General features: G+C 41.5%; 1 protein-coding gene across 2 annotated transcripts in view; it reads right to left on the bottom strand.

Annotated features, from left to right (window-relative positions):
* LOC138164996 (FAS-associated factor 1) overlaps nucleotides 1–12,619 on the bottom strand; it is a 419,323-nt gene that overhangs the window by 221,444 nt on the left and 185,260 nt on the right. For both annotated transcript variants that reach the window (XM_069093034.1, XM_069093033.1), the window contains exon 7: nucleotides 10,796–10,901. In XM_069093034.1, coding sequence (XP_068949135.1) covers nucleotides 10,796–10,901 — 106 coding nt within the window. The remainder of the gene's footprint in view (nucleotides 1–10,795; nucleotides 10,902–12,619) is intronic.

Raw genomic sequence — 12,619 nt, 5'->3', positions numbered from 1 at the left:
GGAAGGAAGGAAGGAAGGAAGGAAGGAAGGAAGGAAGAAAGGAGAAGTGTTGTCATGGCCCCAGGCAGAGGAAGAAGCAGCACGTGTTTGGGAATGTTACCAACACTTTTCATCTTCCTAAAGACAGGCAAACATGGCAAATGTCAGCTTCAATGGATGCAGGTCACCCAGTGGTCTGGGACAGGTGGGCACGGCTTTGGCTACCTCTTTCACTATTGTTGCTATCTTCACTATATGTTCCTTGTTCTCAAACTTCTAAATACCCTGGTTTCTGTTGAGAACCCACAGGCCCAATTTCCTTTCTTTGGCCCTGATTTAGAACATGATGCTTCTGCAAGGATGACATCTGACCCAACTCCTCTGGAAAGGGTGCTTTCATGGTATCTAGACACTGGGAGAGGAATCTTTAGAACCCCTTACACAAAAAATGATACCAAAAAACAAGCAAACAACAACCACAAAAATTCTCCCAAGGTTCTCTTAAGAGAAAATGAATAAAAATTACTAATGGGATTTGCAACCACCTGAGATTAAACTCTTTGGATTTGAGACATTATTCAATATTATTGTTGAACAGTTTCTTAATGAGCAACATGGAAACAATTCAGATGTCACTCGCCTGAGCTTGCCAGTGATACAGGTAGGCACATTTCTCACTACTTCCTGGCTTTCTCTCCTTGCACCATTCAATGGAGAATTTTTTCCAGAGTTTAACTTGAAACCTAAAAAAACCTTCAAGAGTAAGGCTTCTTCTGCATCTACAATAGGCAAGCTCTTCTGTTTAAAATATCCACCTCACAATAACAGCCTAATCATTTTCCTATATATTGTTATTCTGATTTTTCTGGATCTCTTTGGTTTTAACAGCCAGTTAAAATATTTGCAGGGAATTTCTTACTCTAACCATAGCTATTAATGGGTCAAATTAAGCATATTTCTTGATGATTTTTGTTACCCAACAGCCCCTTGGCCTCTATTCTCATTCCTTGAACTAGGTCCAATTTGTAGACATTTGTCTTTCTGGCAAAGTACCACAGAACACTAACAATATGCCATCCATTGTTTTTTTCTCTGCCAGGCCCAGGGTCTCCTAGGGGGCACTTTAGGCCTAAGTCAAGCTGACATATTTCCTGGCTGGCCTACACCTTAAGCCTGAATGGCACTGGCCCACCACTCTTGCCCACAGGGTCTTTTCAGCATTGCCCTGCCCTGGTTCTAAAGACTTTCCTCCCCCAGCCTCCCTTAATCTCCTCTCAGTGAGTGACCAGGTTGAAGGGTATTTTCTTCCCCTTCCTAGTCCTCGTACATTAGCTGTAAAACAGATGTAAAGCTTGGTTTAAGTCCAAAAATGTTGTGATCAAAATACATAGTTAGCAAATTGTTTGGCTAAATCTTTCATGTATGATGAAAGATTATTACCACAATTCATTAGCAAATTACAGACTTTGAAATGTAGGCAGACAAATATTTGGCCCTGTATCAATCAATTTGGACCAGCTGGGTAGAAATTCACACAATTCCAGGAAGCCCACAAAGTGAAGTGCTCTTTCATTTTTCATTCACTTGAAACATTAAAGAAAAATTATTATTCTATAAAATTGTCCATTTTTCAAGATTGCTGCAAAGCCCCTCAGACTCAGAGAGGTTTTGTTTTCAGTTCCCTGCTAATTCAGTCAATAAGCAATCTGGTCATTTTGCCACGCAATTTACCTTGGAAGAATGAGGTCTATGAAAACAGAATACTTGATTTTCTCAAAAAATGAAATTTAAAAGGTTCAATAATGCTACTGCTGCCTAAGGATGGGGGAAGGGGGGGAAAGGAATCACTGAAACTGGAAGCCTATGTGAGCTAAATAAGCCTGCAAATTAATTCTGTCATTATTCATGATAAACATTATTACTAACATTCCTCCTCTGAGCCTTCCTGGCCGAGCGAGGTGACCCTGGACAAAGATGCTTGTTTAGGCTACGTCTGCTGTGCTTAAGCTGACGCAGCCATCGATGGGGACAGCTGCACTGGGGAGCAACTTAAAACAAATTTCATCCTTGTGGCATCTAATCCAGAGCCTGGTACAAGAAGCATGGAAAAGTGAATGTCAAAATTAAACAATGCCGGCTTTGCTCCGAACAGATGCTTTTCCCCTGCAGCTGTAAAAACCTTAAAACAATCCTGGGCTCCACTGTCTGGTCACGCAACTACCACAAAGCAAGGCATACATTGTGCCATTTATTACAAATGTTTGCCATGAGCTTTTAACATCTTTTTTTTTCCTTTAAAAAAAAAACAACACAGTAACAGGGATCTATTGAGGGAAACCATGGGATATTTTACCCCTCCCTTAAAAAATGAGCAGCAGGATGAGAGAGAGAGAGAGAGAGAGAGAGAGATAAAAAGATAGATAAAAAGCTTACCATTCTAAATATGTCTGCAAAGGAATAACTTCTTGGTTTGACACTACTATATATGACACGTTAAAAAACCAGAAAATAATTATAAGTGGAGGGTCTAGGTCTAGGAGAATACAGTCAAGTTAAATTTGGCACAAAAGAATAGATATAAATATGATACGATGGAAAGAACACTGGATTTCAAGTTTAGAGGGCCTAGGTTCAAAGGCCAGTCAGACACTAGCCTTTTAAATTTGGGCAAAACCCTTCTCTCTAAACTACAGCTTTTTGGGGTTTCTCTCTGTTGTAAAAGATGGTGCACTGGCCTAGACAGTCTATAGAGAAGATCACTTTCAGCTGTACACTGGTAGAGAATTTTGTGACACAGCTATCTCTAGAATATACCTAAGCTATGGTAAAATTTATGTTTACAAAGCTCCCAAATCGTCTGAGGCTATCTTTGGTTTTGTCTCAAAACAAGGAGAGAAGCTTACTAAACCCTATTTTCCAGTATAGCACATGAACCTCAGATACAGTTATTGGGTAAACGAGGCCCTGTCCCTGCCCCTTTTTCTGGGACAGCCACAGTCCCTTCTTAGCTCCTGCTCACAGTTTCCATGAAATTGGGGGGTTAATATTTTAAAGAGAGCTATCAACAAACTCTTCATGATTAAGAAGGCAGCCCCGGCAGGGCTCAGAGAAGGGAGTGTCCAGTGCACGGGCCCCATGAATCTCAGTCCTTTCTGTCCCAGTTAATTGAGGTTCTCTCTTTGAAGATAGCTTTTATTGTGCCTACCAGTAATAGAAGCGAGCAGCTTACCCTTCATTTTAAAGAGTTTCTTGCTGTAAAAATTCAGTAAGTTTTTCTTTCTCATTCAGATAAATTCTTGAAAGCTTTTTTTTAATCCAGGATATCAATTCATTAACACCTCACTGCTTATCCCCATCCCCGCCTATCTGACTGGCTGAAGGTTGGGGTTCTCCCCTCCCCCGAAACCCTGAATTCCAATGAATAAGCCCTAAAATAATGACCAAATTAATTTTTAAAATAGAATGAATTTTGTGTTAAAAGCCAGTGATGATTTTTCACCTTCTTCAGTTTGAAATACTTATATTTCTGAGAAATCCCAGAAGATTTTTTTTTCACAAGACATTTAATTGAGATTGTAATGAAAACATACTGACTACCACAGGGCATTATCTTTCAATTTTACATAAAGAGTCTATTCATGGTATTTATTTAAGGAGGCTGGGATAAACTTTAAGAAAGGGCTGGAATGTTTACAATTACGGTTTCACTAATTATAAGCTATCAGGATGATTGCATTGCTACTGGTTGTTATTTATTACAATCAAAAACAGACTTTAAGGGCTGCTAGTATCGCCATTTGCCTGGGCCTTCATATTGGTCTGGGCTTCACCATAAAAACACAGGATAAAAAGTCGCTTAGATTAAGATTATGAAAAATGCCAGGTCGCCAGGAAGCAGACTAGCTCTGAAGCTTCTGGCCAAGGCTCAAAGCAGGGACTGCCACCAGGCTGGGACAGGAGCTCCCCAATGTGCAAAGGGGGCAGGGGGCTGGCTTCCAGTCTGCTGCAGTACCCAGTCGGGGTTACTTCATGTTATTGCTGGTTAATACTGAGCATTCTGCTAAGTTTGGGGAAGTTCCCCAACTTGTTTCTTGGTTGTAAGCTTAGCTCCCACTCTAGCCACATTTCTAAAGGCTTAAGGCTGGCTATTTGTACAGGAGGCCACATCCCCCCGGGCCCAAAGAAGACCCTTCTTCCTGTCCTGTTTCACCTCCTGCCTTCCCTCCAAGTTTTCTCCTTGTCAGGGCTCACTGTGGAGAGGGGAAGAAAGAGTATAGGAAAACAATGATTTGCTTCTTAACAAAAATGGAAAAGAAAGACTGGGCTAACATTTCTGTATATGTGAGTGACTTCTCATGAGTCTGATCATCTGGGGGCCTCAGCTCAGTGCTGTGGATGGAAGACCTAGGAGGTGCCAGCCAGTCAGCCTGCCTGCCTCTGCCTTCTTTCCTTCCCTCCTGACTTTGCCAAATCGCCAGGAGCTCCCGGACACACACTCTGCCGCTGCTAACTTGATGGAAAGAAAATACGAAATTAAGGAGATAGTGAACAGCTCTGGGCCAGGAGCATAAGCCCGGCCCTAAGAGGGGCTAGGGGTGGGGCCGCGGGGACCACATTCCAGGGCCAACACAAAGGGCCCCAAAGCAGGGATTCCTGGCAGGACACAAAGCGCCTGCTCAGTCAACTCGGGCAACTGTTGCTCTAGCTTTTTTTTTCACCAGGGCTGGGGGGGGCTGCACTGGCCGGGCTACCTCTGCCTGAGCCCCGCTTCTGCCCTCGGGTTCGGGCCAGCCCAGCCAGCCTGCTTCCCCATGGCCGCTGCCGGCGTCAGGTGTACCGGGCTTCCCGGGTGGGAGGTGGGAGGCAGGCAGCCCGGGCGCAGCAGCAGCAGCAGAAGCAGCGGCGGCGGCGGCGGCAGCGGCAGAGGCAGCGGCAGTAGCAGCGTCTTCAGCAGCGGCTGCAGGCAAGCACAGCCTTTGTCAGGCTCCTGGGAGCCCTTCAAGTGCACAGTAGGTGTTCATCGGGACCATCTGGTCAGAAGGAAAACAAGCGGCTGAGTCCGCCTTTGAGCAGCGCAGAGCGAGTAGGAATTAGGCTCTTCAATTAGCACGATTACAACCTGTCAAGGGTGTATTGTACCAGAGGATTATTACAGTCTTGGGCCCCGGCGCCGCCACGATTTCCCCTCTGCCTTTTCTTGCACGGAAAGATGGCCCGGGTGATGATTTCCCAATAACTTCTAGGCCAGTTGGAGCCTGAGGTGGCCAGGGGCCAGGAACTGGGCCTCCTGATCAGGGCCTCAGAGGAACCGGGTCTCTGCCGACTGCAGCATCAGCCCTGGCCGGCCTCGTGCTGGGAGTGGGTCCCACCGTGGAGACGCGTGGGTCAGGGGCACTCTGGGCAGGCACCTAGAGCATTCTCTTTTTGATAAAAATGAAAGGGGAGCAAGACGGCCGGCCAAGGGAATCTTAAACCAAAGCAAACATGAAATTTTGCAATCAAATGGGGACGCACCTACCCGCAGCTATGATAACTACTAACTACAAGGAGAAATCCGTTGAAAACTGGATTTCCTAGGGGCTGGTGTACATATTTAAACACTACAAAAAACTGCCCGGGGAAAGAAGCGATCTCAACACTGGGCTGGCTACTGCGCTGGCTGGGTTTCACCAGCTCTCACTTTCAAAGCAACTTGAAACTCACAGTTAACATGCAGATTTAAAGGACAAGCTCATAATCTCCTTCACTAAAAGCTAAGTGAGGTTTGAATCCATCACCTTGGGCTGAAGTGGGGAAAATGCCTGTCTCCTTGCCAAGGTAGCCTTCATGATTTTAAACGGTTTTGAAAAAATCAGTTCTTGAAATACACTCATGAAAATCAGTTAATTCTAATCTAATGCCCCTCTAATTTAGGGGCATCACATTTCATACACCCATGTCTCTTGAAACTTTCCAACAAGAAACCAGCACCTTTACTCCGCTGTCCTCAACACACACAACTCTCCCTAAAGCAATGGCAAACCCTGCTTCAAGTTCAAACCAGCTCTTACAAAAAGTACCATTGGATACTAGACTCCATAGTTTATGCTGTTATTACATATATAAAAAAACAGTTTATGTGGGATTACATATATAATTTGAAAGACTGATGATAAACATGAAGGTAAAAAAAATGGAAAACAAATCTGGTGGGTAAGATTTGAATATTAAAGCTTCTGGCAAAATTTTCACACTGAGGGAATAGGGCCTAAAACAGTCTGAGGGTTTGAGAGACACACCATAAACAAAACAGCCTCTCACAATTTGGACCATGGGAGGCTTTTCTTTTCCGATTAAGGATTAGTCTAACTTATCATGGCATAATTCTTTAGCACAGATGATGACCAACAAATATGACTCATGGACAAAGAACATGTCTGGTTGCAGATTTCTGACCTTTGCTGTCTCTTTAATTCTCACTTGAACAATTACTGACTTATGAGTCGGTTTGTTAGACAAGTTCCCAGTAAGGAAAATGTGTCCCAGAAGAGTATAAGAGATACCTTTAGATGGGTCAATTTTTATTATGATAAGCTAAATAAATATCAAGTATGAATAGTGATATTGCTGGGGGGGGGGGGGAGGGATGAAACTTTTCAAGTATTCAGAGATCTCCAGCAATGATTTACAGCCCTTATTAGCAGAGATGACAAAGGAATACTTCTCAACCTACAACAGAGATACTGAGGGTCTCTTATCCTTGCCCCATTGGGTGCCTATAGTTGGCCAATAGCAGATGGAAATAGAGGCAGATTTTGCCTGCTATAGCGGCATTTGCAGTAGTAAAACAGACAACTGGTCAGTTTCCAAGAAGAGTTTGGCTAGATTTTAGGGCCACTAATCATTCCCTTTCCCCACCTGTGTTTAGGGTTTGGGATTATGCAAATTACATTTTTGACCCAACTCAAATGTATTTGATTACAACCAGTAAAATCTATTAATACTATGATAACACAAAATATATTTTGTCATTTCTCCTCACCATAGCAAATTCATTCAAATATGCTGAGCTTATTTTCATTCTCCCATAGAGTTAACTGGTTTTAAGTGAACTTCAGATAAGGTGATGAAGGAATCAAGGAATCACAGTCATTTTTACATTATTTGGTTACTTTAGTGAAGATGCTACTGACAAAACGATCAGAAGAAAAAAGCATTTTTTTCTTGGGGGCCAGTCAAAACTTCTTTCCCTTCTGTCCCCTTTGGTATCCCCATTTTATTCCCTTCTCCTTGAGAAGGATCCCTAGGACTTTAAATGAAAAATAAATTAAAGCAGGAAAATGTGTTAAAGAGCTTTAATTGAGAGGAGCCCACTTCGCCATCTCCTTGGCTAAAACAGAATCCTAGAGCGGACTTGCAACCACTTAGGGATTTCCCAGACAATAGCTTACGGACAGCTCTGCCGAGCACCGACTCTCATCGCTTGGGGTCTATCAGAGCCAACGTGCATGAACATAGATAGCTGCAGTCAAACATATTTTGGTGCCTCCATTTCTCTACCTCACTGTTTGTCCACAGTTGTCACAACTCATAAAAACAGGTGATCAAACATGCCTTCATCCCTCAGTCATATTTCACTGAACAGAAATTACATTCAAAACCAGAAGCGCCTTCCAATGTAACAAACCCAAAGGCCTTCCATAATGGAGTGTCCAAACAGTGAATACTACCATGAAAACTGATGAGGTTTTCTCAATACATTAACAGGTTAGGAGTCATTCATTTGTGTCAAGTTAAGATGAATGGAAACAGATTTCTGGAACATGATACAGCATAATTTATGATTTAGGAAATCTAGCATCATCATTGTCTCCAGGTCAATAATATAAAACACAACTGTGGGCTAGCTACATAATAAAAAAGCAGATGAGTCCCAAGGTTCTATTTGGTTTCACACCAATCTAGCAGGGATTCAGTCTTGTAGCAGAAATGGCTTCAGCTCTGACCCCACCAAGCCTATGGCTGTTGCTTCTGAGTAACAAGCTCACAGAAAACCATCAGTGACTCCCCAAGGAGGTGCCTCAAAATTGCTGGACAAGGCTAGAAGACCGCTGGGTGCTATAGCTTGTATAAAAGGGATAAGGGGAAGAAAAGCACCTCTTTACTCCGAGAATGGTGGTGGACGGGAAGGAGCAGCTTGGAAATAACACTGGTTTTTCCATTTCTTAGCTATGGACAGCACATTCTAAAATATTTTAAAATTGTGGAAAAACTGAAGCCCTGGTGAAGAGATCATACTGTGGAATAATGAAGGCTCTCTTTCCTTGCAAAACTGTTCCAGAAACCACTGGTAAACCATACTTAGAAAACAGTCTGAAAAAAATATTTATGACTTTAAAGTCATTGCAGCCTAAAAATATATGTGACAATCCAAACACCAAGCCCTGGAGAGACAGTTGCATCCAACTGTGGCGAACAATGGTACATTTACGGAATTTTAAATATTTCTTTTAATAATTAATGGAGTCATTTTGAATCCTTCTGCATAGGATATCAGGTGTGAGCAGATTGCATTAACACTGCTTAAACATTTCAACTTGTCAGTATGGCCAACTCGATTTCGGAAATATTTGCAGTATTTTCCCATCGAAACAGTAATAAAGGAAAAATAAATATATGCCACTACTTTATAATCACCGAACATTAATGAATATTTTATGTCTTTTTAAATCTCCCTGTTTAATTTAAAAGGGTGAAATTAAGTCTCCTTCCTGCAATATGCCAATTATCTGTAAATCAAACAATAACTTGGCCATTATGCTCCTTTTTGTTAATAGGAGAGAAGCTCATTTGAAAGCACTGAATGGCATTTGTAGACAATCTGAGGGAAGAGTTCTTTCTGCCCCCTTGTGGGAAGAAGTTGCATGTCTGACAAATGACAAGTAAAATCCTAAAGTTAATCATAAAATCAACCTAAGGCTCTGGAACTTTGAATAAAAAAGGAAAAGGAGGAATTCTGTATGACTTTCCCCAAGAGAAAAGGAATTCTATCTCAAATAAGGTACAATGGGAAGAGCCTCAGAAGCAAGTCCTAAGGCTTGATTTTCACCACCAAGCTCTTCTTCTCTCTCCCTCTGCTTCCCTGAGCAAGTCCCTTTCTCTGTCCGGAACACATATTTCTCCTTTGTAAAATGAATGAGTTGGACTATTAGACTCTAAGGCTCTTTGCACCTCTAAGTCCTATGACCCTGTGGGAACACCCAAAGAGAAGGAAAGAAACTTGAGCTCTTTCTCATGTTCCCTACTCACTAGCTGAACGTTTGGATTTTTCAAGCAAACAAACCTTAACTTAATTTCATCTTGTGGGTGTGCAATGTGAAATGTTAACAGGATCTGAGAAGCAATGAACATAACAATATCCTTCAAAGATTCCATTACTCACAAGAGCTGCTCAAGCCTTTTCATATTAAATGTACCACTCTTCAGAAAAACCCAAGGCTACCATAAGATCTGCCACTGCATTTCTCTACTTCTGTTACTGAAACAGCATCTTCTAAATTATGCTAAAATTTCATTTCTCTTGTTTTTTAAAAAAAATTTGCTCTGACCACCATTTGCACTTGAGGAACACCTAACTACAGCTACCTTATTCTGGTAGCTGCAATATAATGGGGGCTTTGAACAAGAATATTCTAAAATGTCAAGAACAGAAAATATCCACCATGCAGGTCAGAAGTGACACTGCTTATTTTTACAGCCCTTCTTCACACACACACAATCACACATGAAAAAACTTAGAATGTAGAATTGTTAATAATTGATTAAAGCTATCAATATTTAAAATTATTTGTCCATATAATTTGATGAAAATACAGAAAGGGATTATACAAAAAAAAGTTCACAGGAGCTTGATCTACTTCTACCCATTTCCCAGGTTGAAGCCTTGTCACAGGGAATAAGTACAAATGACACAAATACCATTCCAGCTTTAGTTCCTTGCATAAAATAGCCCGCCAGTCTCATGGGGAATCAGGCAATCCTTAGCAATAGCTTTGTTCTTAGTGTTCTCTGTCTGATAGAGCACCAGTATTTCACTGAGCCTTGGCACAAAGCCCTCAGCACAACCACCACTCTGGGCATTATTTGGTCTGGGAAATACCTAAGGTTAAAAAGTCAGACTGAGGACCAGAAAGTCTGACCCCCCCAAAAAAAAGCCTAGCAATGTGGCCTTACAATCTGGAATCCTATGCTACACATTGGTCAGCTGACAAAATACCATGTGGCAGGTTTCTGGTGCTCAGTGCAGTGGGTTCATATGCACACCCAGGGCTGCTGCTTCTCTTTAGGAAGGGAGGGTTCTATTTCTAAGAGTGAGTTTGGTTGGCCAATTTGAACCTGGAAATGATGCCATGACTACAAAATATCAGCACCCCCTTTCCCTGTCCCCTCAGTGCATGCTGAGTAACCTAAATTTGAGGAGGAAACATTCTCTAAAATACATCCTGTAAACAAATGACTTTTCTCTCAACTCTTCTAATGAATATTTCCACTATTTACCCACTATTAAGTTATAAAATATATTACATTTAAATTACTTCCTTTTCTATAATATTAAATGGAATAATTTAAGAATTATCAAGAGCTCCCATCTATCCTTCAAAGGTCAGGTCATTTAGTTTATCTACAGTAATCTTTGATGCTCCAGTTAATTAAAATTAAGAGCCCAGTAATGAAACATAAAGAGAGATTCCAGCCAGAAGAGAGAAGCCCTCTTTAACAGGGTCAACATGAGCTCTAATGAGCTCCTTCTCTTCCTCAGCTGTGAGACAGAACTCACCTCCTGGATGGTACTGCTTCCCGAGAAGTTCAAGCTGTACTCCCGCTGGACTTCTCGATGGGTGACAATCAGCATGAAGTTCTGATTTAATGACTCCTGCAGGGCACTGAAAGGGTTGAAAGAAAAACAAGGAAATCAGGGACAAGCGTGTTCTAGCTTGCTGAGCAGCAAGTTACAGAACCCTCAGGAGGACCCTAACCTCGACATCGACATGTCCAGGCACAATGTGAGCATCTTGGCAGTTCTGAAAGGCAAGAAGCCATGCTGAGGATGACCAAGGGGAGCTAACCTGTTAACTCCTTCTCTACCAAAGTGAGTAGAGTTGGTTGGCTTGAAATATTTTACCTACAAAATAAAATTGTAATATAGAGAGCCATATGCTGTCTGTCTTCTTTTTCATTAGCACCGGTATTTATCTTCCAATGGCTCAGATGGGCAAGAACACCTGACATGATAAGTCCAACTTAAATTCAAAAGCAATAGAAAGCACAACTTTGGACCAATCTTATGCGAAGTACATGGAAGAAGAGAAATAAAATGTTGTGTCTGACCAATGCATACATAGAGTTAACAATAATAATGATAGATACTGATTACATCACTCTAATAAGGTTTACAAAATGCTTCCCTTTCAACAATGATAGGAGGGAGCTGGTGGGAGTATAATTAGTCCCATTTTACGGATAAGGAAATAAGGCTCTGAAAGGCTATAAAATGTGCCCAAGGCAATGGAACTATTAAAAGAGTGAGCTAAATTCAAAAGAGAAGTCCAGGGAGAATACAATAAGAAATGAGAGGAAAGTAAGATCCCTTTCACCTAAGAAAAATTGGTGGCACAACATGTCAGGATGGTTTTATAAAGGAGTCTAGGTCTGGAAGGGAGAGATTTCAATATTGAAACCTATATAACTTCTGAAATTCATATGCCAACACACTGTCAAAAATATTCTTCAACCTGGGACTCATCAATACATCGAAATTGACTCTGTGCTATTACCCAAACCTTTCGAGGATATACTTTCTTCACTGTATGAGAAAATACCCAGGTAACCTGGATTGTGTGCTTGGGGAGTGATGGTAAATATGGTGGAAATATGAAAGAAGCTGACATACTTGTCTGGGGGAGGGAGGTAATAGGCAAAATGTTTGGTCTGGGGATAGTAAAGAGGAGGAGATGATGATGATGGGTCACATTTACTTTATGATTTAGGGCTACCTGGCATTGTTTGTAACATTCTGTCAGTATGTTTTCTTATTTTACGTGACCTTGCCTCTCAATCATTCCCCTCTGCTCCTTTCACATGAGCCATGGAACCTTCCTTTTGTAACAAATAAGTCAAGTCAAGTAAACCAACACATTGACTTTATCTGACAATGTATGACTTGCTCCACACTTAGAGCGCACCACTTCTCCGCCAAGAGGCAGGAGGGAGGGTAGGCTTCAATATTAATTCACTGAAGGTGCAAGTGGCCATTGCACTGATCAGAGCTCTAAAGACTTTCTGTATTGTCTTTTCTATTATTGTGCTCAAGGTGTGAACCGTTCTCCTGGTTGTGCCTACTTTGCTTGGCATCACTTCACTCAAGTATTCTCAAGTTTCTCTGAATTCTTCATATTTATTATTTCTTACGCCATAATAATAGTTGATTATACTCAATGTGTCATAGTTTTTCTTAACCATTCTCTAATTGATTTTTTCTAGTTATTTACTACAATACAAAGCTGCCATAAATATTTCTGTATAGTTAAAAACATTATGTAATATTTTAGACCCTTCACTCTGTACTTGGCCTCCTGATGTATGTATGTATGTGTGTGTGTGT

This window comes from Petaurus breviceps, unplaced genomic scaffold (assembly GCF_028583685.1).
Source record: "Petaurus breviceps papuanus isolate PSGF00001 unplaced genomic scaffold, PetGlider_PUasm1.0 207, whole genome shotgun sequence".
NCBI lineage: Eukaryota > Metazoa > Chordata > Mammalia > Diprotodontia > Petauridae > Petaurus > Petaurus breviceps.
This window is presented reverse-complemented; position numbering and strand designations above follow the sequence as displayed.